General features: G+C 42.2%; 1 protein-coding gene across 2 annotated transcripts in view; it reads left to right on the top strand.

The window, feature by feature from the left end:
- PTPA (protein phosphatase 2 phosphatase activator) overlaps nt 1-23,652 on the top strand; it is a 31,443-nt gene extending 7,791 nt beyond the window's left edge. The window contains exons 4-10 of one of the 2 annotated variants that reach the window (XM_027869313.1): nt 7,351-7,476; nt 8,529-8,646; nt 10,097-10,196; nt 11,058-11,182; nt 12,283-12,383; nt 17,650-17,757; nt 21,628-23,652. In XM_027869313.1, the coding sequence (XP_027725114.1) occupies nt 7,351-7,476; nt 8,529-8,646; nt 10,097-10,196; nt 11,058-11,182; nt 12,283-12,383; nt 17,650-17,757; nt 21,628-21,705 (756 nt within the window). In that variant the 3' untranslated portion in view covers nt 21,706-23,652. Of the gene's footprint in view, nt 1-7,350; nt 7,477-8,528; nt 8,647-10,096; nt 10,197-11,057; nt 11,216-12,282; nt 12,384-17,649; nt 17,758-21,627 lie in introns of both variants that reach the window. The other variant, XM_027869312.1, reaches the window with a different exon arrangement.
- The last annotated feature ends 352 nt before the right edge of the window (nt 23,653-24,004 follow it).

The following is a 24,004-nucleotide window of genomic DNA, read 5'->3' as shown; positions in this document are numbered from 1 at the left end:
GTGACCACACCACTCCTTACATCATACCACTTTGGAAGAACTGAAAGCTTACAAATCCTGAAAACAGCAGCATGAAAAACCTGAAGCTTGGGACACTGTGTCCTCCACCCCAGGAGCAGAGCCCAACTTTAGCATAAAGTTAAAAGTCAAGAAAAAGGCTGGAAGAAGAGCAAAAGTTAAAAAAAAAAAAGAACTTGACCATAGAAAGTTACTATGGTGACAGGGAAGATCAAAACACAAACTTAGAAAACAACAATGTCAAAACAGCTATGTGAAAAAAACTATAGCTCATGTTCTCCATCAATAAATTTACCTTTACCCCAGTTAGCCAGAAGACACAGTTAACTCAAGGCAAAGACATTTACTAAGTGGCATGCTATAGCAGCAATACATAACATTTCCTTCAAAAGCCTGGGATACTCCCTCAGATATACACAGGACTAGAAGTCAGAACTGAGACTCTGCTCTGTTCCTGGTATCTATTGCTGCTTGCTTCTTTTCTAACTTTTAGGAAAGTAGATATTATAGACCTCTGGATAATATTGAATGGGAATAGAAAAGACCATACCTGTTTCTCAGCTGTCTGTGGCATCTTAAAAAAAAACAAACCAACAAACCTGACCATGTATTAGGGCATAAAATCTTCACAAATAAATATAGAAAAGCAGAGGGGAAAACAATTATGTGCAAAGCCTCAAAAATGTGAATTGGTCTTAAAAAGGATTGCTGGAAGAGCTTTAAAAGGATTTTTTTTTTGTAAATTTTCATTGCCTTTTTTTTGGGTGACTCATTTTTAATTCTTTTTTTGGGGGGGGGGATTAGGCAATGGGGTTAAGTGACTTGCCCAGGGTCACACAACTAGTAAGTGTTATGTGTCTGAGGCCATATTTGAACTCAGGTCTTTCTGAATCCAGGGCCAGTGCTCTGTCCATTAAAAAGGATTTTAAAAATCAAATAAGAGGAAAAATTGGGAAAAGAAATGAGAGTGAAAATCATGGGAAAAAAAGAGTCAACAGCATGGTAAAGGAGGCACAAAAACATACTGAATTAAATAACACCTTAAAAAATAGAATAAGTCAAATTGTAAAAGAGGCTCAAAAATCCAGTGAAGAGAAGTACTCCTTAAAAAAAAGAAGAATTGGTCAAATAGAAGAGAGAGTACAAAAACTCACTAAAGAAAATAATTCCTTAAAAATTAGAATTGGGCAAGTGGAAGTGAATGATTCCATGAGACATCAAGAAACAATAAAACAAAGTCAAAAGAATGAAAAAATAGAAGAAAATGTGAAATATCTCATTGGAAAAACAAATGACCTTGAAAATACATTGATGAGAGATAATTTAAGAATTATTGGACTACCTGAAAGTCATGATCAAAAAAAAAAAAAGCCTCAACATCATATTTAAAGAAATTATCAAGGAAAACTGCCTTGACATCCTAGAACCAGAGGGTGAAGCAGAAATTGAAAGAATCCATTGATTACCCTCTGAAAGAGATCCAAAATTAAAACTCCCAGGAATATTATAGCCAAATTCCAGAGCTCCCAGGTCAGGGAGAAAGTGTTGCAAGAAGCCAGAAAGAAACAATTCAAATGTCATGGAAGCACAGTCAAGATAACGCAAGCTTTAGTAGCTTCTACATTAAAAGATTGGTGGGCTTGGAATATGATATTCCAGAGGGCAAAAGAGCTAGGATTATAGCCAAGAATCAAATACTCAGCAAAACTGAGTATAATATTTTAGGGGAAAATGAATATTTAATGAATAGAGGACTTTCAAGCATTCCTGCTAAAAAGACCAGAGCTGAATAGAAAATTTTACTTTTAAATACAAAACTCAAGAGAAGCATAAGAAGGTAAACAGGAAAGAGAAACCATAAGGGATTCAATAAGGTTAAACTTCCTACATGGGAAGATGATATTTGTAACTCCTGAAAACTTTATCATTATTAGGGCAGTTAGGAGTATACATAGAGGACACAGGTGTGAATTGACTATGATGAGGTGATGAGAAAGAAGGATTCACTGGGAGAAGAGGGAGGGGAGAGGTAGAATGGAGGTAAATTATCTAACATAAAAGAGGTACAGAAGAGCTTTTATGGTGGAGGGGAAGATGAGGGGGTGGTAAGCAACACTTGAACCTTACTTTCTTCAGAATTGGCTCAAAGAAGGAATAACATATCAATTCAGTTGGGTATAGAAATTTGTCTTCCTCTACAGAGAAGTAGTAGGGAAAGGGGATAAGAGAAGGGGGGAGGGCTGATAAAAGGGAGGGTAGATTGGGGGAAGTGATGGTCAGAAGGAAAACATTTTTGAGGAGGGACAGGGTGAAGGGTGTGGGGAAAGAGAGAGAATAGGATGGAGGGATATATACAGTTAGTAATCATAACTGTGAATGGGCTGAACTCACCCATAAAAGGGAAGTGGATAGCAGAGTAGATTAAAAATCAGAATCCTACAAAAATTGGGGGAAAAATTTTACAGCAAGTTTCTCATATAAAGGCCTCATTTCTTAAATATATAGAAAACTGATTCAAATTTATAAGAATAAGAGCCATCCTCAATTGATAAATGGTCAAAAGATCTGAACAGTTTTCAGAAGAAATCAAAGCTATCTGTAGTCATATAAAAATGCTCTAAATCACTATTGATTAGAGATATGCAAATTAAAAAACTCTGACTTACCACCTCACACCTATGTCAGACTGGTTAATATGACAGAAAAGGAAAATGACAAATGTTTTAGGAAATGTGGAAAAATTGGGACACTAATGCACTGTTGGTGGTATTGTGAACTGATCCAACCATTCTTGAGAGCAAAGGGCATAAAACTGTATGTGCCCTTTGACCCAGAAATACCCCTGTATCCCAAAAAGATTAAAAAAAAAAAGGAGGGAAGGACCTATATGTACAAAGATATTTATAGCAGCTCTTTTTATGGTGACAAAGAATTGGAAATTGAGGGGATGATCATTAGAAAATGGCTGAACAAGTTGTGGTTTATGATTGTGATGGAATACGATTGTGCTATAAGAAGTGATGAGCAAGGTGGTTTCAGAAAAACATAGAAAGACTTACATAAACTGATGCAAAGTGAAGTGAGTAGAACCAGGAGAACATTGTTTGTTTTTGGAAATAGTATTTTATTTTTTCCAATTACATGTAAAGATAGTTTTCAACATTCATTTTTTATAAAAATTTGAGTTTCAAATTTTTTCTCTCACTTCCTTTTCCCATCCCCCCCTCCTTAAGACAACAAGCAATCTGATATGTTATACATGTGCAATTATGTAAACATATTTCCACATTAGTCGTTTTGTGGAAGAAGAAACAGAACAAAAGGGAAAAAACAGGAGAACATTGTAAACAGTAACAGCAATATTTTATGATGATCAGTTGTGAATGACTTAGCTATTCTTTCAAGACAGTTCTGAAGGACTTATGATGAAAAATGCTGTCCACCTCCAGAGAAAGAACTTGAAGATTGATGCATACTTTTCTTTTACTTTATTAAAAATTTTTTTTTGGTCTGTGTTTTCTTTCAGAATATGACTTAATAAGAAATATGTTTTGAATGACTGCAATGTATAACCTCTGTCAAGTTGTTTGCCTTCTCAATTGGGGGGAGGGGAGGAAGGGAGAGAATTTGGAACCCAAAATTTTAAAAAGTGAATGTTAAGAATTGTTTTTACATGTAATTGAAAAAATAAAATAATTTTTAAAATAAACAAAAACATCTTAAAGTGTTATATAAATGTGAGCTATTATTACTTGGGCTAAGGTCAGTGATGGGAAGGAGTTAATTAAAGAGAAGCTGTATAATTACTTAAGCAAATCCTTGTTTGCCAAAGTGCTTTCTGGCTTTGATTGTTGTTGAGGCTCCAGTGTTAAGTGCTTTTGCATGTATTTTTTTTTCCTAGCTCCAGTGTTTTATTTGATTGAGACCATTCTAGAGGTAGGGAGGCAGAGGGGATTTGCTCAGTCTCCAGGGGTATAGGAGCAGCTACAAAAATCTAGGAAGGACCACAGGCAGCGTAAGTGTAGTTCACTTTGAGCTGAAGGCAGATGAATGGGTGGTACTACCTACCTGTGGCTCTGGAGTAGAAGATCAAGAGTAGCTGCTTTGTGTTCTCTAATCTCCCTGTACCTCCCCCCAGAGGTGGGTGCATTTTGGTACTGGGAAGAATTGGCAAAGTGCTCTAGAGAAATTGAAAGCAGGAACTGTTCTTTTTGGTGGGAGGGCCCTTGACTTGTGCTAATTCAGCCTTTCTCCTGGACTCATTCTCCCTGCCTCCAACTAGACAATAGGCAGTTTGCTCCTTTCAAAGAGAAGTCCACAGAAAAGATGTTAGGGGGCTTTTAATTATTTAACCTAGCTGAGCCAGCAGGCTCCAGCTAGCCACCAGCATGCACTTCTTAATCCCCTTCAGCTTTCCTCTGGAGGCCAAAGGCCTACCGAAAATCCAGGTTTTGTTGGGTCTTTTTCAGCTTGTAATAGCTGTTCTTCTTTGTGCTGTGGGAATTACATGGGGTGAGTTAGGTCTGTTCTCAGACCCTCCCAGTAACCTGATTCTGTATGCATTGAGGTCTAAGCAACTCTTTGAGGCCTTCTTATGGAGGTGCTTTATCTTTCCAAGTGGTCATAGAGGGAAATTTCTCATCTTTCAGGGATTCCAAATTTCTTTTGTTTGCAAAGGTAGGTTGAAGCAGGACATATTGTTTGTTTCATAAATCCAGCAGGGGGAAATAAAAAACCACCCCTGATTATGTCTAACTTTTTTTTTTTTTTTTTTGTGAGGCAAGTGGGGTTAAGTGACTTGTCCAGAGTCTCACAGCTAGTGAGTGTTATGTGTCTAAGGCCGGATTTGAACTCGGGTCCTCCTGACTCCAGGGCCAGTGCTCTATCTACTGCGCCACTTAGCTGCCCATATGTCTCACTTTCTAAGGATATTACTGCTCATATATACAAATATATACAAGCTTCCTACAAACTCACTGTTTCTCTGAAATTGCCCTTCCAGCTAATATAGTCATTTTTTTTAACTCTGGGGCCACCTAAGTTTAGGTATTGCCCACATCTTTGTACGTTTTGATTAGCTAGCCCTAACTTGATTCTATAATCCATTTCTAGTCTACTACTTAATTCTCTGTGTCTGACAGTTAGCCTCATCTGCTTTCTTCAATCCGTGGTTGAGGCCTGTTAGCTTTTGCAACTTTCTTGATGACAGAATTGTTTGTGTACAATACTGTTTGTCCACCTCGCTGTCACTTTCTCCTACCCTATGATTATGATACTTTTCTTACCATATTTTTCTCATCTCCCTTTCCTTCAATGCTCAGCTTGAAATCTTAGGTTGTTTTTTATAGCTCAGGATAATCAGAAATCTCCCTTTCTGTTTTACAGTGTATCTGAGATGAAGGATTTGCCCTAATGATATTTTCTTTTTTGTTTTTGTTTTTGTTTTTTGTGTGAGGCAATCAGAGTTAAGTGACTTGCCCAGGGTCACACAGCTAGTAAGTGTTGTATGTCTGAGGCTGGATTTGAACTCAGGTCCTCCTGACTCCAAGGCCAGAGCTCTATCCACTGCGCCACCTAACTGCCCTTCGTAATGATATTTTCCTTCCAGCGGAAGGAGGAGGATATTTTCTGGCTACCTCTATAAAGGACCTTTGCTTTTCTGTCTTGAGAAAGTCTTGAGTCCTGAACTGAACCTTCAGACTCTAGTTTTTCCTTTATTGGGCAGCTAGAGGAATCAGCTACTATTGTAGAGACCTGAAGAGTCTCCTTTATTCAGCCCATTCCTTCCTAGAGGTCACCACACACCCTTGATACATATTCTTTATTATGATGGTTTGGGCAAAAAGGAGATGGAGGTTACTTTCTACATGAACAACTTGTTGCAGTTGAGGGTTGATAATTATTTTGAACTCAGTATGGTAAGTTCTAAAGGAAATTAGTTATTGCCTATATTTGTGTTTGTTTTTATTGAGGCCTTTCATTTTCACATGACTTCCTTCTTAATATACCACCCTCCTTGAACTCTCCCTTTTAATAAAGAAAAATAACTAAGCAAAACTAACAAAGGGATTGAGTCTGACAGCATATGCAACAGTCTGCATCTCTAGTTCCTCACATCTCTGCTAAAAGGAGGGAGATGTATATTGTCATCATCTATTTTCTGGGACCACGATTGGACATTTTAATTAATCAGTTTTATTGACTTTCAGTGTTCTCCTTTACATTATTGTAGTCATTGTGTATATCTTCTCATAGTTCTCCTTATTTCACTTTGCATTAATTCATATAAAAGCTTTATGTTTCTCTGAATTCTTTTATTCATCGTTTCTTATGGTACAGTACTATTCCATTCTTTTCATATACCAGAATTTATTTAGCCATTGTCCATTTGGTGGGTATTCATTTTGCTTTCAGTTTTTTTGCTACCAGAAAATGTCAAAGCATCATAAACTCAGATTTAGAACCGAAAGGGACCCTAAAGGCTATTAGGTCCGACCCCCTCATTTTACAGAGGAGGAAACTGAGAGGCAGAGAGGTAAAATGGTTTGCCTAGGGTCACGCATCTAGTAAGTATCTGAGCAGGGATTTGACTTCAGGTCTTTCTGACTCCAAGTCCTAGGCTCTGTCCACTACACCTGTGTCCAGTGTCTAATGCCGTGTGTGTGTGTGTGTATGTACGTACATAGCAAATGTTAATATATGAATGAATGACCCTTAAAAGGGAAAGGGCTCTTTGAGATAATAGAGTCCATATCCTCTCATTTTCTGTTGAGGACAGGAACCCAAAGAAGTGAAGTAATGTCCCTCTGGTTACACAGGTAACAGGTTAGCAAAGCTGATGTTTGGAAGCTGAGGCTCTCTGACTCCAAATTCGGTGTTCTGTTAGACCACACTAAAAATCCTACATGTATGCGTAAGGCTATGTTTTTAAGACACTAAAATAGGCAGTGACATAACCAGGCTTCTTTAGTCAGTTTGTAATTAGAGTCCTGGAGTCCTGGAGTCCTGACTCCCAAACCAAGACTTTTAAAAAACAAAGTCACCAGAACTGGTAGGGCTTGCTTGGAGCCATTGATCTTGTTCATTGTATTCTCTGGTTGAAGTTTTAGGACAATATTTGTCTCATAAAAGGAATCTGATAGGGTGCTTTCTTTCTCAGTTTTTGAGAATAGTTTGTATAGTATTGGTACTAATTATTCTTTAAAAGTTTGATAGTGTTCCTTGTGAGTCCATCAGAACCGGGAGTTTTGTTTTTTCCCCCCTTTGGTAGTTCCTCCACATCTAATGCTATTGCTTTATTGTATTCCATTCTTTCTGTTTTGCCTCATACAGCCCATTAATAAGCTTGTCGCTCTCCTCAACACATTAGACAGATGGATTGATGAGACCCCTCCCATGGATCAACCTTCCAGATTTGGGAACAAAGCCTTCAGGACTTGGTATGCTAAACTTGACCAGGTAAGCATTTCATATGTACAGGACTAATAGAAGTGGGTGGTGTAAAACTGGAATTGAGACCTGTCAGGGATCAGGATGTTCTGGTGGTTGTCAAGGGGAAAAAGGGCTGTCCCCCAGATACTGGGTAAGCCTTAAGTTAAGGTAATCTTTGGGCATCTAGATATAATGCAAATCATCAATTCTTTGGGAAGGGAAAATACTTTTAGTTTGCCTTAAATTCTTCCTATTCATTTAAAAAATATGTTAAGCATTTACTGTGTGCTTAATACTATGTTAAATACTAGGGAAGATACAAAGGTTAGGTGATAGCTCCTACCCTCATGTAAGTTACATTCTAGGGGATTAAGACGAATGTAGATATGCCCAACATTATGGAAATGAATTAGAGAATTGCAAAGTAAAGTGCTGTGTGATATCTTAGGGGAAAGTTTTAGAGAAGGTAGCATTTGGATTGAGCTTTAACCAATTAAAAGGAAGGCATTTTGGGCAAGGGGTTATTTCATGAATAAAGGTGTAGAAGTTTTTGGAGTATTTGGGAGCAGAGTAGTTCATTTTGAATGTCATGTATAAGGCATGAAATGAGAGGACTGGAAAGGTGAATGCTGCCAGATTGTGGAGAGCCTTGAAAATCAGGTAGAGTTTATACTTTAATCAGAAAGCAGAGTCTTCTACCCTTTGGAGTAAGGGAGTGGAGGCCTTACAGCAGAATTCTCCTACCTTCCCCTAAGAAAGGACAGAAGTCCTTTTTAAAGCTAATCTTTTGTCCACTATTTTAGTCTTGTACTAGGTCAGCTCTCCTTAATGTGTCAATGAGAGCTCCTTTTCTGTACTATTTCTACGGCTTCTCTCTTTTGGACTCAGGAGAGACTACCATTTATAATGGCCAAGCAAGGGAATATGGCAGAGGTGTAGAGGCTAGCCATCTACTGGGGAGGCAAGTGGGATTGTTGGTGGATGCTTCCCCCCCCCCCTTTACTTTCACATTTCTCAGCTGCTGCCTGTTCTGAATGCTAAGCAATATGATTCTAATTTTCTCCATCTTGTTTCATCAGGAGGCAGAAAACCTAGTGGCCACAGTGGTCCCTAGCCATCTGGCAGCTGCTGTACCTGAGGTGGCCCTTTACCTAAAGGAATCGGTGGGAAACCCTACTCGAATTGATTATGGCACAGGTAATTTGCCTGGGACTTGCAGTTTTAAGGGACTTGGGTGGTGGGAGATGGTGATTATTTTGCTTCATCTTTGTCCTTCCTCAGGTTGCCTTTTTTCTTTATTTTTGGCTGTCCTGCAGCCATCCCAGGTAAGCAGGAGTTTTTGTAGCTTGTGTCTGTGAAATGTAGCTTTCATGAAGTTTGCTATATATCAGAAGTGAAAAGCTTTGGAGAGGAGCTGTGTTTTGTGTCTGAGAATAGCACATGGCTGGTGTGGTGCTAGTTTGGTCCACCAGGGGGAAGTATTGCCCAAAATGTGGATTCCTGAATAGTTATTTTGTTTTTCTGTTCTCCCTTTCATGATGGATCTCTGTTACTCTTACCTGGTGCTGCTTGTGTTTCTTCTCCTTGGCATCTTCAGGCAGCATTCTATAGAGCTCTGCAAAGCTTCTTAAAGGGCTGGTTTGCTCTTGGGGCTTACTCTTGGTTTCCTTGTATTTTGACAAATGCTTTCCCTGAGGTCCTCTGTCTTCTTGATTGATGTTACTGGGTTCCTTTTGGGGCTTCTGGGCTGACTTTGACCTCATGAAGAAGGTCAAACCTTAAAAAAAGTGTATTTTTCATGCCAAGTATCCATATACCCAGGGAGACTTGGAAGAAGTCTTTCTTCTTTGTCTCTCTTCTCCATCCTGAAATGTACAGCCCGATGAGCTCCTTGTGGTAGCAGTAGCCCAGGCCTCCAGCTTTGGCTAGTACTTGGGTTTTTAAAGCAAGAGTTTGAGAAAATCTAGGTAGACCTTGGGCTTTTGAGTACATTTTCTCTTGATTTGTTTCCTGGATGGAGGGAATACTTAATAATTGCTTTGAGTTGTACATTTGGGAGGATCCGACCAAGACCAGAAATCAAAGACTCCAGGTAAACAAGATGGCTGTGTGTTCAAGTCTCTGGTTTTTGATCATTGCCATAGTTGGTAGTTGGTTGGTTGAGGCTTTGACTGGTTTGAGTCCAATGCAGCTGAATGATGATAAAGATATTAAGTAATCAGCAGGGAATTTAATGTGCTTGAGGTTGAACCTCTCCAGGCAAAGCCCTAACAATTAGCAGTTGATTTTGATTTGTCCAGCCCAACCTAATGTGGTGATGTTGGGGAATGGGGAGGATGGAGTTCTTAGTGTTTGAAATAGGATGAATTATATGTGTCAGATTATATGCATTTCTATTTTTTTTTTAAGCTAATAGCTCAGACATATTTAGGAATGAATTTACAACACTGGTAGAGCTAGAAAAGGCCTAATCCAATTTGAACCTGTGTGAGATCTAGATTCTAACTCTGTATATTCCCTTTGGAGGAAGATACCTATTTCTTAATCTTTCAGGGACAGTCTAGGAGAGCAGGAAGAAATGCCTTTCATTTTTTATGGAAGCTGTGGCCTCCTTCAGCCTGTTTTTGTTTTTTTCTCCCTCTTCCAGGTCATGAAGCAGCCTTTGCTGCCTTCCTTTGCTGTCTCTGCAAGATTGGAGTCCTCAGGGTAGATGACCAAATGGCCATTGTCTTCAAAGTATTTAATCGGTGAGGGAAAGGAGGAACAGGGTCTGGTGGGGATGGAGTTTGTTTTCTTGCTACTGTCCTGGTGGGACCCAGGAATAAAGAATAACTCCCTAGTGGGAGGGCTAGTAAGCAGTCTGATTCCTGTGTTGTTCCTTCTTATCTTCTTCACACCTTCCCTAGATTGCTTAGTTTTTCTGGTTTTCTCTTTTCTCTAAAATTTCATTGTGCTGATGTAGTAGGGTAAACAGATGCCAAAGAAAGGTTGAAGAAATTCCTTGCCAGTGGTCTTTTGCCACCTGGTAGTATCTTAGTAAGCTTGAGCAGGGGGCCTCAGTGCTTTATTCCAAATGTTAATGTCATGTATTCTCTGGCCCACTGGGAAATATTCACAGTGCTGAGCAGTTTAAGAGTAGCATTGTCTCCACTGTAGAAGTTAAGGCACTTCTCAGAAACACCACAGACTGATGAAGCAGATGAGTATATAATGTTTTGAGGGGATGGGAGTGGGAAGTAAAATGGTCAGCTTTGAAGGTAGCAAGCTGATACGGAATTAGAGGTAGAAGGGACCTCTACAGACTAGTCTAACTTTTTCATTTTGTCGATGAAGGAGCTGAGGTCCAGAGAGTTTGATTTGGCCAGGGTCATATAGGAAGTCAGTGGCAGAGCCAGGATTAAGGGGTTTAGGTTGCCTGACCTGAGATATAGACCTTTCTTCAATATCATATGCATTCTCAATATATAAAAATAAGACAGACTTTTTACGTGTTGATTTTAATCAAAATTGGATCTACTTGCTCCCAAGCTATCTCTTTTGCCTCTTGTTCTGTGGTATAGAACGGTTGAGAATCTGTCTTGTACTTTTTCCTGTCTTCTTCACCTCAGGTACCTTGAGGTCATGAGGAAACTTCAGAAAACCTACAGGATGGAGCCAGCTGGAAGCCAAGGAGTGTGGGGTCTAGATGACTTCCAGTTTTTGCCCTTCATTTGGGGCAGTTCTCAGCTTATAGGTACCAGAGAAGACTCTTCCTCCCTCTTCCCCAGTGCGTTCCTCTGTCTTCCTGTACTCCCCCTCCTCCTTTCTCTTTCCCCTTTTACTTCCTGTCCAGAGCCCAGCACCCAGCACCTGGCAGCCAGCGACAGCTTGTGAACCAGGGCATTAAACCAGCTATGGACTGAGGCTGTTTGTTGTTGACCTTCAGCTGTGAGCTGGTTTGGTGATGGCGTGGGAGGAGGAGGTAGAGCACTGCAGAGATGATGGGACGTGACAAGGCCTGAAGGAGCAAGGCTTCTTGCTTAGTGCTTAATGAGTTGATGTGAAATTTAGACCCCAGCTCCTGGTGGCAGCTGTCGTGTTTTTAGATTTAAAATGAGGTATACTCTTGGATTAGTGACCAGAAAGATCTAAAGTCATCCTCTGTTATTATTGAGCATTATGTAGAACCCATCAGAAAAATAAGTTATTCCCCCTTCCCCTTCCTCCCCTCCCCCCAAACAGGACTCCTTTTTTCCCTAAGTACAAATCAGCTAATGATTTGTTAAGGTCCATGTCAAACCCAAGGGTAGGCATACTTTGACTCTCAGCTTCTGGGTCGGCTCATCTTGACTGAGCAAGAATTAAAGAAAAGAGCAGGGTTGCTTTATTTTCCATTTTACTTGGAGTGAATCAACTGCAAATTATATGTCTAGATCAGCTACTGATTCTTTGGAGTCTATCATGGCCTCTATTTGTCTCTCATAGGCAGATAGAGGATGAAGTAGATAGAGCACTGGACTTGGAGTCAGAAAGACCTGAGTTCCAATCAAGCCGAAGACTCTTGCTAGCTGTGTGACTCTGAGCAAGTCACTTAACCTCTGTTTGCCTCAGTTTACTCATCTATAAAAATGAGAATAATAATAGCACCTGCCTTCCAGGTTGTTGTGAGGATAAAATGAGATAATATTTGTAAAATGTTTTGCAAAACTTAAAACACTATATAAATGTTAGCTATCATCATTATTATTATTTGTAGCTGGGCTGTAGAAGTAGGTACAATATATGACTGGAATTAAGAAGGAATACATAGTTTCAAGGACCAGTTTCTTCATTATGAGGTTTTCCCTTTCTTAGAACACCCATACCTGGAGCCTAGGCACTTTGTGGATGAAAAGGCAGTGAATGAGAATCACAAGGACTACATGTTCCTGGAATGCATCCTATTTATTACTGAGGTGAGGAGGACTATGGTTTCCTTTTGGGGGTGGAGAGAATGTATAGGTGGCATTCTCCAATTTAGAATCCCTACGTGTGAACCTTCTTGTGAACCTAAGTGAAACAGGACCCTTCATAAAGATGAGCTTTTGATACTAAAATAGGAGAGATTTGATCTGAGGAGCCATGGTATCTGTTCCTAGGGAGACTGAGAGGAGATAGTAAATAAAGTTAGTTTATGGAGAAAGAAACCCATTTCCAGCCTCCCCTTCAATTATCAAGTGATGAGATGACTTTATGTTGGGCATTTAACAGAACATATATCTAGTGAGGTCCCTTTCCTCTGGGAGCTTCCATTCGCATTGTAGGTCTATAATTTCTATGCTGGTACTGTTAGTTTTGGTTCTTTCTCCTCTTCAAAAAAACATAAGGAGAAGGGGGAACTGGATGCACCAAGATATATGAGCTGCTTGTACATACATATGCCTGCAAGCTCCAGGTACCCTAATAAATGCCTTCTAGCTTCAGGCCCATATTCTTGCTAGATTGACAAGAGTTGTACACATTGTCACTATTCTTGTGGCTTATATCTCACTTAGCCCCTCTGAAGTCTCAGCTTTTTAGGAAGGAACATCGATTGGTCTGTAATACAAAAGTTACTCTGTGGTCATTGTTAAGCTCTGGCCCCTTCAGAAATCAGAGCTTAAAAAGGAAAAACTTTTCCCTTCCAAAACTAGCAAAGAGAATCTGGAGTTGGCTGCTGCTTTGCCAATTCTTCATTCCTGGAGACCTGCTTTCAACATTGTAATGGGACCAAGGTCATTGGGGATAGGGAGACCTAGATGACAGGACTTGGGTATTGCCTGACTCACTGCTTTGAGAGACAATAACATGTTTTTGCTTGTGTTTAAAGTGGAAAAAAGAATGTCTACAAAAGTAGGAAATTGAAACGAGAAGAGCCAGGGTAGGAGAATTCAGTTTTGTCTTGTAGAAAGGTCTTTTTCTTCCTTTGTTTTTTGGTGAGTAAAAACTTAAGTGGGACAGCTAGGTGGTGAAGTAGATACAGAGTGCTGGGCCTGGAGTCAGGAAGACTCATCTTCCTGAGTTCAAATCTGGCCTCAGATACTTAACTAGCTGTATGACCCTGGGCTAGCCCCTTTACTATGTTTGCTTCAGTTTCTTCATCTGTAAAATGAGCTGGAGAAAGAAATCGCAAACCACTCCAGTATCTTTGACAAGAAAACCCCAAATGGGGTCATGAAGAGTTACATGTAACTGAAAAATGACTGAACAACAACAAAGACTTAAGCTGGTTAGTAGCTATTTTAGCTCTCCCTGTTAACTCTAGCCTCCTGGGTCTAGGCAAAACTGGGGTAATCTGAAATTCACAGTGTGCAGGAGATTACAGTTCATATTTCTGATAAATAGCTTTTACTGAAATTTGAGTTGCCCAGTTCTTACAACAAAAGAAAACCCATTGCAGCCACTAGGTGGCACTGAAGGCATATTGAACACTTAGGATTTGGTGAAATTGAAAAGCGTGGGAGGTGATGTATAAAAGGTGGGGTGGTGGTGGTTGAAAGTTTTTCCTTTCTTCATCCCTCTTTTTCTAGCTCTCTTTCTCTCCTTTTTGGGCCTTAGTTTCCTTATTTCTTGCTCCAAAACAATATTAGTAGTTGAACATTAGAAGTTATACTAGGCCTGATATTGGTGAGGATTAATTTTGATTTACACATTTGTACAGAAGAAATATATGAATGTGACTAGGGGTGCTATATACCTGGTAGTTCCCCTCTAGTACTCTAATTTGTGCATCCTCTCTTTCCTTCCTTCTTATAGCACTACCAGCCCCACTTCCTCCCAACCGTCCTACACTACTATGTAATTGTTGAGTGACCAAATCTTATTGACTGCAATAAAAAAGAATGTATTTAAATACCTAAGGAGGAAGAACAATTCATTGTGGAGGCCCAGAGGCTTCCATATTACACCTAGAGATAGAGGGCTTAAGGTTTTTGAGTTTATTATATAGTTTGTGGATTAAAAAAGAAACAAACCCTTAAAGAATTAATTAGAAATGGACTTCCCTCCAGAATCTTCCTAGAGAGAGAGCCATATACCATGGAGGTTCTTGGGGATATCTCAGTTCTTTGGTGACCCTGTGTATCCTAGATCTTGGAGCTATGTTCTAGGAAGCCTGTTGCCCTGGGAAATGTAGTCTTGGTGCCTTTAAGAGCCTAGGGCAGGCAGGAAAAGAATTTCAGTTTCAATCTGGCTTCTAAATTTGGAGTTTTGGGAAGGGAGGGATCAGATTTCAGCTGGAAGGGAAGGAGCTGACAGGAAGGCACTGCACAGAGCCTTCCCTCCCTCTTCTGCCCCTTCCCCTCCCCCCCAGCTTCCCCCCCCCCCTTCCCCCCAGTTACTGACAGAGGAACCATTTACAAAAGGCCGATTCTCTTGGGAGCAGAGAGGCAGGAACGCAGCGTCTGTGAGTAATTTCCTGCTCAATATGGCTGCTCTGACTCACTCAATTCCCCTGGGGTCACTGCGGGACTGCAGCTTGCTTGCTTGCTCTAGTGCTCGCTCTCTCTTCTCCCTTTGTGGCTAGAATGAGCTAATTTTTTCTTCTCACCCCTATTCCTTCTCTTCTCTTCCCCTCTGCTCTCCCAAACAATTATAACTCTTCTTGCCGTGACCCAGCGATGGCCATCCCTCTCAGAAATGGGCCAGTTCCCACCATACTGGGTCTTTGGTAGTATTCTTGTTCTTTTTTCTATTTCCTTTTTAGCCTTTGTGGGGAGGGGATTTTGACTCAATGAGAGCATGACCAAATCCTGTCCCAGCAGACCAAAGATACAGTGTTCTAGGTTGTGAGTGAGCGAGGCACCACAGAATTAGCTGGAGAGCTTTCATTTCTAACCTTACCACTTTCATTTGGGGATATATACTTGCACTGGGTTGGTTCCCAGAAGCCCATGGAGTAAGGAATTTGACTTGCTGCAGCAGAATAAAGCATTAGGGTTCCAAAGCATTTCCCCATTCAACTAGTTTCAACAAGCATTTAAACTATTAACCTTTACCCTAAGAATACTGCTTATACTCAGCACTTTGGGGATAACTAGGTGGCCCTGTGGATAAAGCACTGGATCTGGAGTCTGGAAGGCCTAAGTTCAGATTTGGCCATGTATACTAGGTGTATGACTCTGGGCAAATCACTTAACCTCTGTGAGATAATATTTCTAAAGCACTTTAAAAACCTTGAAGCTGTGTACCAATGTTAGTTATCATCATCATCATCATCCTCATCCTCACAAAAGAGTTATGTAACCTGGTTGCTCCCTGAGGGCCTTCCCCCCTAACTTGAGATGACACAAACACTTGTAAATTAACTGGAAATCAAGGCACTATGTGATTGGCCAAATGAATACTATAGATAGTAAATGCTATGGGACACAGAAGAAAGGAGAAAGAAAGCTCCATGGAGCTTATGGGATGTAAGCTGGATTTTGAAGGATAAGTAAAATTTAGATTGATAGAAAAGAGTAGAGAGGATGTTCTAGGCAGGGAAAAGCAGCACAGATAAAGCCTTGGGTGAGAGAGCATGGTATGTTTTAGGAGCCTTTGTCTTGGTGTTGTGTTCTCTGTTTCCCTTGGAGTTCAGGAGTTGAATGTTTAGGAAATGGGGGACTGCTTCCTAATAAGTGCAATGATCGTGGTCACTGAACTTGTATATCCAGCATCTTTGGGGTCCTAATGTTTTTTGCCTATCCCATTGAAAAGAGCTGCTTTTCTTGGTTGAAATATTAAGTGGTCCATAAGTCATCGTAATTGGAGGGATGCTGCTTCTTCAGGGTATGATTGGCCAGTACCTCAAGTAACAATAAGACTAAGTGGAATAGGACTGAATGAATAATGTCTGAGTTCTAATCCTATTTCTGCCTTGTTGTCCATAAAACCCTGAGTCATTAGTAAAATGCAAAATCTTTATATCCTAGTCAGAATAAACAAAGAGAGAATCCCTCACAGCTAGGCCTGGGGTAGGAGGAGCATCAGGGTCATATGAATGAAGAGAAGAGAGAATCGTTGTGAAGGACTTTGTTTATTTACCTTGCCTAAAAAGGAGCTCAACCCCAACAGGTAGTAGGTTTAGTGCCTTTCATCCCGGGGAACAGGGTTAATGATAATGCACTAGCCTAAGGCTGTTGCTATAATATAGGACCTGACACACTCCTCTTTTGTCATGCTGAGTTCTGCTCTGGGTCCTGTTCTGGCATATGTTCTGGGTACAAGGTAGCCCTGATATACCCAACTTTTCCATGAGGTGGGAGTGTCTAGATGTGTGTAAGAGTAGAGATTACTAACTGTTCAGTTAATAAATAAAAATGTGTTTGCCTCATGATGGTAGAAAGATCTACTCAGGGAAATAAAAGCCTCTTGGCCTCCGTGCTGTGGTTTCTGATGTCATGGGAACTTCTCTCAGCAAAGCAGACTACTGAATTTTTTTTTCTCTCCCTGAGGGTCTGAACCACTCTCCAAGGAGAAGGGGCCAAGGAGCAGAGTGGTCCTTTTAATTGTGCCTGCTGTTTACTGCTGCCAGGGTTCCTTCTACCTCTCCGGTTGTGGCTGGTAGAGAATATTTGGGTTGGTTTTTAAAAAAGTTCTTCTCAACTCCACTGTACCCCGAAGACCTTTCTGCCACATGGAGTGCAGTGTAATGCACTTAGTTTCTTTGCCCACCCCAACCATCCAAAGACGGAACCTCTCTGTGCCTTCCTTTTTCCTCCCCTCCTTCCCAGTTCCCCCTTCCTATTCCTACCCTGGGTTCTGTGGCAGGTACAAGCTGAGAGCTTCTATCAGGAGGCTACCCTTTGTATTGCTGTGTGTGTTTGGGGGGAGTTGTTTATCTGAGTGGGAATGAGTCATAGTATTGGAAAGCTCAGCAGTGTTGCACTAGGGGAATGGATGGAAGCTGTACCAAGTGCTAGAATGGGAATTTTATCTTCCTGTGTCTGATGTTTTGGTGGCGGTGGGGGAGACCATTTCTATCAGACAGGTATATGGGGCAGAAAGGTGCTTGTCAGGGGAGGTAAAGAATTCTTGTGTAAAGACAGAAAAGGGATAAGCATGTATAAGCATAAAACCAGGACCAGGGTCACCCTGAATGTTTGTTTGAAATCGGTATGACTCTGAGTCACTGTGGCTATGGATAAACTTCCCTGCTGGCTTGGTGTACCCCCCTCCCTTCCACCCTCCCACCTTCCTGAAGTCTTCCATTGTCCCTTCCAGATGAAGACCGGCCCCTTTGCTGAGCACTCCAACCAGCTGTGGAACATCAGTGCTGTACCTTCCTGGTCCAAAGTGAACCAGGGCCTCATCCGCATGTATAAAGCTGAGGTGAGTTTCAGTGGGAAGTCTAGTCAGCTGCCTGTATCCCCTCTGCCCACTCTTCCTGTTCTTGATACAGTTCAGTCCCTGGAAAGAATCATCTCTTCCTCTTTTATGGGTGAAATTAGGATTATAATAGGTAGAACTCTAAACTGGGAGTCAGAAGACCTGGCTTCTTAGGGTCTACTATCTTGGTGACTTTAACCAATTCACTTAACATCTTCTGCTTAAGTCCCTCCTGCCCTAAAATGAGGAGAACCCCCTCCCAACTCCATTCATTAGAGCTCATTAGATTTTCCCCCTAAGTGGTAGTGAATAGGTTGTCTTTGCCCAGTTTCCATTAGTGCCCTCTTCAGGGAGGTTTCCTCTGCCCTTAGCTAATGAGAATTTAGAAGCCTAATTCTTCCCACTTCTTCAAAGCAGCCCTAAAACTATTTGCCATGCCTGATGAGGTTTAGAATTGTTCTTCATAACTAGAGAAAGCGGAATTGGGCCTCAGGCTCCCTGCCCGGAGAATTAAACAACATGGATCCTTGAGGACCCCTTTTCATGTCTCAGACTGGTCTTGGGGATTGGCTTCATTGTATCCCTTAGCTGTCTATATGAAGATGGTCTATTTCTCTTGACTGTTAAACATCTTGTTTTTTGAAAGAAATGATCTTTCTGCTTTTCCATCTTTTCAGAGAGTATAAAAGTTATAAAAGTACAGGGTTATGGGTGGAATGATGTGTTTTGCAACACCAAAAATTCTGTGAATATGTTTGGTGTTCCTACTTAACCCAAGTACCTGAAAGGGTTAATGGAGCTGGAGCTGACCAGGCCGAGCCTTCTCTCTCCCTTCCTTTCACCCCTCCCCCCCTTCCTCTGAACTTCACATCCTGTGTTTAGGTTCCAACCCACATACCTCTCTAATCTAAGAGGCGTCATTCTCAGGAGCTGTGCTGGCTCCTTCCGGCTGCAGCCTAGTTCTCTTCTCTCCCTTGTCAGGAGAATAATAGGGTCATCTTTCCCTGTCCCAACCTGATCTGTTAGGGTTTGTGTAGGGGGGAGGTAGTTGGCTCTTATGTCCTCGTTACCTACTTCCCATATTCCCCCCCATCCCTTCCCTCACCCCACTGCTGCATTGATATGCCTACAGAACATGTACCAGAGGCTACTCTTCCAACAGTTGGTCATTTTAGTCCTATCCTTCTTGCATACTTGTTAGAGGTACTACTCAAAGCATAGAGTCTCTGGGTAGTAAAGACAAGGTAAAGCTACCAGGGTTGGGTTTATGTAATATGACGCTTGTCAGCATAGTTGCTTTTGGAAAGACTTTCATCTCCTTGGTTCTCCAGAGTTGCCTGTTTTCTTCCTTTTCTGGCCCCAACTTTTTCAATTGCTAGAATCTAAGAAAGACCTCTCATTCTAGCTTCCTAGCTTGTGCCTTAGGCATGGAAGGATGTGGTAGGAGGAGGGAGTTCCCTGGATAGCACTGGAGCTGTTCTTACCCAGGCCCAGGGCGTTGGCCTCTAGGGGGACAATTAGCAAGACTTGGCCTTGCTGAGTTACTATGTTGGCCAGAGGTTCCCATCTGCTCCATCCCCAAAGGATTAAATTTTCCTGTCCCCCAAAGCCACTTTTTTGTCCCTAACCCGACTCCCCACTTCCATTGTTGCTCTAAGTGCCCTGTAGGCTTTGGCAGTAGGGGAGGTAAAACAACAAGATGTGCTTCTAAATTCTCTGGACTTGTTCTGGCCTTGATATGCCAGTGCCTGGTCCCCAAAGAAAGCATGATTTGGGATGAAGGGTTGTGTGGGTGGAGCAGAGAGAACATCTATCCCTTCACCAAGAATCCTTGTCTTGGCTGAATCTCTTGACTGAGTTCATGAAGCAAACTGACCTTTTAACCCTTGTTAGAATTCCAGGGCCCTGGTGGGTTGGGGGTTGGGGGAGAGGCTTTCTAAACTCCCACTACTTTCTTGATGACATAAGTGCAGTGGTAGCTGCCTTTGCTTCTGTCCCCTGTCATGTGCTTCTCTGGGGATGACCTCTTCCTTCCCCTCCCAACTGCTTGCTCTGTCCTGTTTCTGTTTACCCCCTGGAGTCTGGCTGTGATTGAAGCTGTCCTGTACTGTCATCTGGGGCTTCTCCTCTCCTTCAGCTTCAATATTCTGACATTTTATGAAGATGTTCAAGCTGGTTTTCCCATTTCTGGTGAGACTTGGCCTAGCCTTTCTTCCTGGCCCCTTGAGGATGCTGGCCTGTGAGACCTCAATTCCCTGTGACTCAACCCCATGAAACTTCCCCCTTCCTCTTGTAGCTAGCTGTTGAGGTGAGAAGATAAAGCTTTGCTGTAAGTCTAATTTCATGACTGTGACTTGCTTTTGCCCCCCTGGGACTTGGAGATCAAGGCCGTAGTTTGGCCCTTGCACTATTCCCTTCAGCAATGGTAATCCATCTCTCGATCCTACCCAGGAGTCAGACTCCCAATTTGTCAATGTGGCAGGAGGCATGAGAGGAGGCTTTGTGTCAGTGTTATAGAGACCCTTTTGGCTGAAGTCACTTAAGTGAATGGTTAGTAGTTTGGATTACTTTGGCTTTCTTTGGAACCCAGGCTGGAGCTAGAAGATTTAAGAATAGGACAGATTGGTAGGTTTAGATCCATATTCAGTTCAACAAGCACTAAGATGCAAAGCACTGAGAACATAGAGACAGAAATGGAAAACAGTTCCTGCCCTCAAGGAGCTTACATTCCTCTTTGTGAAACAACATGCAAGTGAGTAAATGTAGGATAGTATTCTCTCCTCAAATTAACACTAGATAGACCAGGAAAAGCTTTATAGAGGAAGGTGGTACCTGACCTAGGCCCTGAAGAAAGCTTAGGCATCTTGGTAGCAGAGATAAGGAGACAGTACTCTAGGCTTGAGATGGGAAGTGTATTCGTGTGGTATTTTCTGAGGGAGTTGGTACATTGGAAGATACATTTTGAGTCTTTGTTCCTGAATGCTCATAACTAGAGAGGGCACTGCAAGCTCTGGGCCACAAGAACCACTCTGTAGCTGTATCTCTTTTCCTTTGGTAAATCTCTTTTCCACATCACCTGAGTCTTCAAGCTAAAGGTTTGGGTTAGGTTTGGCTTACATAGTGTTTACAGCTCCCTTGCTTAGCTTCTCTTTTTCTTGTACAGTGTGTTACGATGCTGGGAGTTATTGTTGGGGATGGGAGGATTTCAGCTGGTTCTTGTTGTCTTGCCCTGGAGTGCCAAGATGCCTTCAGTCCAATAAGCTTAGAATTGTGAAGCTGGGTCCTTGGCTGTTGCCCTGTGGACTGGTGTGAAAATGATTTCTAGCCTCAACTCCAGGGGACCCAGGATAGGAATCATCAACATGATTCTGGGAGCTACTCTCTTGGCTTCTTGTCCTTTTATTGTCCTTTTATCCTTTGTCCTATCTCCAGTGCTGTTTCTTGACTCTTGGCTTCCCTTTTTATCCATACTGTCTTTCCCTTTCCTGGGGAGATTCTCTCGGTGGGATTGGATTTCTCCCAGAAGGATGTTCTCTTTTGGTAGCAGGAACTCCCAGAGATCTAAGATGGAAGGTAGGTAGTTTATTAGATAGAAGAGAAAGGTCATCAGGAAAGATGGGATCAGTATAGAAACACCTGGTATTTCCTCTGTGTAGGCCCAGAGGTGGAGAATCTTTTCTTCTAAACTTCCTCAGAGTGACCATTGCTGATGCTCCACTGTAGGCTGTCACCCTCAGCCTCATGCATACATAGGCCTGATTTAGAAGTATGATTATTCTTCCACTGGGTAAACTAATGATTTTAGAGATGCCCTTCTAGCTGTTAATATTAACTTACTTTTTTTTTCCGCTCTCTTTTTTGTGTTCCCTATAGTGCCTGGAGAAGTTTCCTGTGATCCAGCACTTTAAGTTTGGTAGCCTGCTGCCCATCCAACCTGTCACATCATCATAGAAGAGGCGGGGGAACAACCACCCGCTACCCTGGAGGTCACCAGCTCTCTCACCCTGCTCCCTTCGCTTTTCCAATACCACTTCCCTGCTGATCTCTCTGGTCCTTGAGGCAATTCTCCAGGATATGTGAATACCCACAGTGCAAGTGCTGAAGGACCCAGAATGGGAAGAATGACCAAAGCGTGGCCAGTCTCCTGCCTTTCTCCCAGAGGCGAAATGAGGGTATATCTCTGGAGAAGCAGGGTCCTTGTGGCTACCTGACCCCCCACCCCGCCTCTGTCCTTACCCCACCCAAATTCCCAGTCCCACTTTATGTGCTAAATTGCTCTGTACCATCAGATGTGTGGGGGATTGATATGTTTTACTGTTTCCATTAACTTTCTTCCTATTACCTGTTGCCTTTCTGGGTGTTGAGTAGCAGTTGCTTCTAGTAGGGGTAGGAGACCATAGACCAGTCCCCACCTCAGGGTACTCATAGGACTGGAGAATGAGGGAGATCAGGCGGAAAGAGAAGCCCTGGCTGTTTCTTGGCTATTTTTTGTGTTTCCTCCCTCCTTTCCAAGCTCTTCTTTTACAAACCAGGTGTTGATTTCAGGGGCTCAGTTTCCATACTTGATCTCCTGAGGCCTGAGAAGCGGGGCTTTGGGCCAGGGACCAGTAAAAATACAAGACTAGAGGCAATGCCAATGTATCCTGGCTGTGGTGAGGTAAAGAACAATTACAATCACACACATTCTAGCTCTTTTTCTCTGTGGTGCTTAGGTCTGCATCCTCCCTGGGTATAGCCATATTGCTTTACTTTTTTTTGCTGCTGCTATGAGACTCTAGGATAATCCAGTCCCATTCTCAGCACTGATGGTTGTTCTCTGGGTGGGTACTAGGCTTTTGGGAGGTAGGGGCAAAGGCCTCATTAGATGATTATATCAGTCCTGTTGTATGAAAAGTTTCCCTCAGTGAATGGTAAGTGAGACACACTGGTGGGATTTGGGGCTGATCTAGTGGGGATCTTGGCTCCTGGATTCTTGCAGTTAAAGCCAGCTTTAAGGTTAGACTCTTACTATCCTGCTGCTTGCAGCACTGTGCTGGCTGTAGGTAGGCCACTGAAAAAGAGGACTTGTTATCTCAACTCCCTTTTTCCTCTGGAAAGCAATTGCATGCCAGTGGGATTCTCCCAGGTCCTAGGGCACAAGACAGAGGAGGTAACAATACCTGCCTTTGGGAAAACTGGTCTTACACTGTTAGAGCCATTTGAGGGCTGAGATAAGTGACTTGCTTGAGGGCCAAATTACAGTACTCTAGCTCTTGGATATTTGGGTTCAAGAGTGAGGGTGGTGAACTGGGATAGGAGTGATGTTGTCAGCACTTAAGTTCCAAGTTTTCTTCAATTCAACAAACATTTATCGAGCTCTTCCAGAGCTGTTACCAGGAACTGGGTTTTGCAGGTTTTCCCTATAGAAGCCCCTTCTCCATTAAGTGTTTCTTCCTCTGCTCTTGATATCAGGGTTGTTTTTTCTTTTTATTTAAAAAAAAAGTTTTATTTGGCTGCCTGGACCCATTCCCTCATCTTCTTTCACACATCCCCAGGTTCGGGTACCATTCCTTTTGGGGTAGGGGAACACCTTGACGAGCACAGTGTGTTGAATTTCCTCTCTGGTCTGTGGTCCCATTGCCATGTGGACTGGATTGTCATCCAGATCTGGATCCACTGATCCAGAGCAGTCTCAGGGCTTGAGCTGGGGGAGAAGATACAAGTTATATAAAATTTTCCAAAGGGAAGCCAAATGTCTTCCACCAGGGCCCCTCATGGAGTTAGGTAGATTGTCACCTTCCTGGCCTCTCATGCAAGGGCCTGCCCTATGTGCCAACACCACTCCATTTTGAGGCTGCTTCACCCTAACCCCTTGCTCTTTCATTGCTGTTCTGATTAAAAATCTGTTTTGCACCTGGAGCTGATGTGGACGTCTGTCTTGTGTACCATATACCCTATGCCTGCTCTCTTTCCCCTTGGATGGATCTAGGATCCGTCTCCCCTTCCTCCATTTTCCCCTTATGGTCTTTAAGGTAGGTGGCCTTGGATTAGGCTGTTATAGCCGTGTCCTGAGCCAAGCCTATTTTAATTACCTATGTATTCCTATTGTTGGGAATGGGCCACTCTAAAGTGCTTAATTCTGCTTGTAGGCCCTTGGCAGGGCTGGAGTGAAGCTTTGAGTCTGCATTGAATAGTTCAGACTGCCTGGTTGGGTCTACTGAGGGCAGTTGGTTTTTTAGAAAAGTCCATACTCCTAATTAGGCCATATCCA

Source organism: Vombatus ursinus, unplaced genomic scaffold, assembly GCF_900497805.2.
Source record: "Vombatus ursinus unplaced genomic scaffold, bare-nosed wombat genome assembly UNPS02014793.1, whole genome shotgun sequence".
In the NCBI taxonomy this organism is placed as follows: Eukaryota; Metazoa; Chordata; class Mammalia; order Diprotodontia; family Vombatidae; genus Vombatus; species Vombatus ursinus.
The sequence above is the reverse complement of the archived record's forward strand: the minus strand, read 5'-3'. Positions and strand labels throughout refer to the sequence as shown.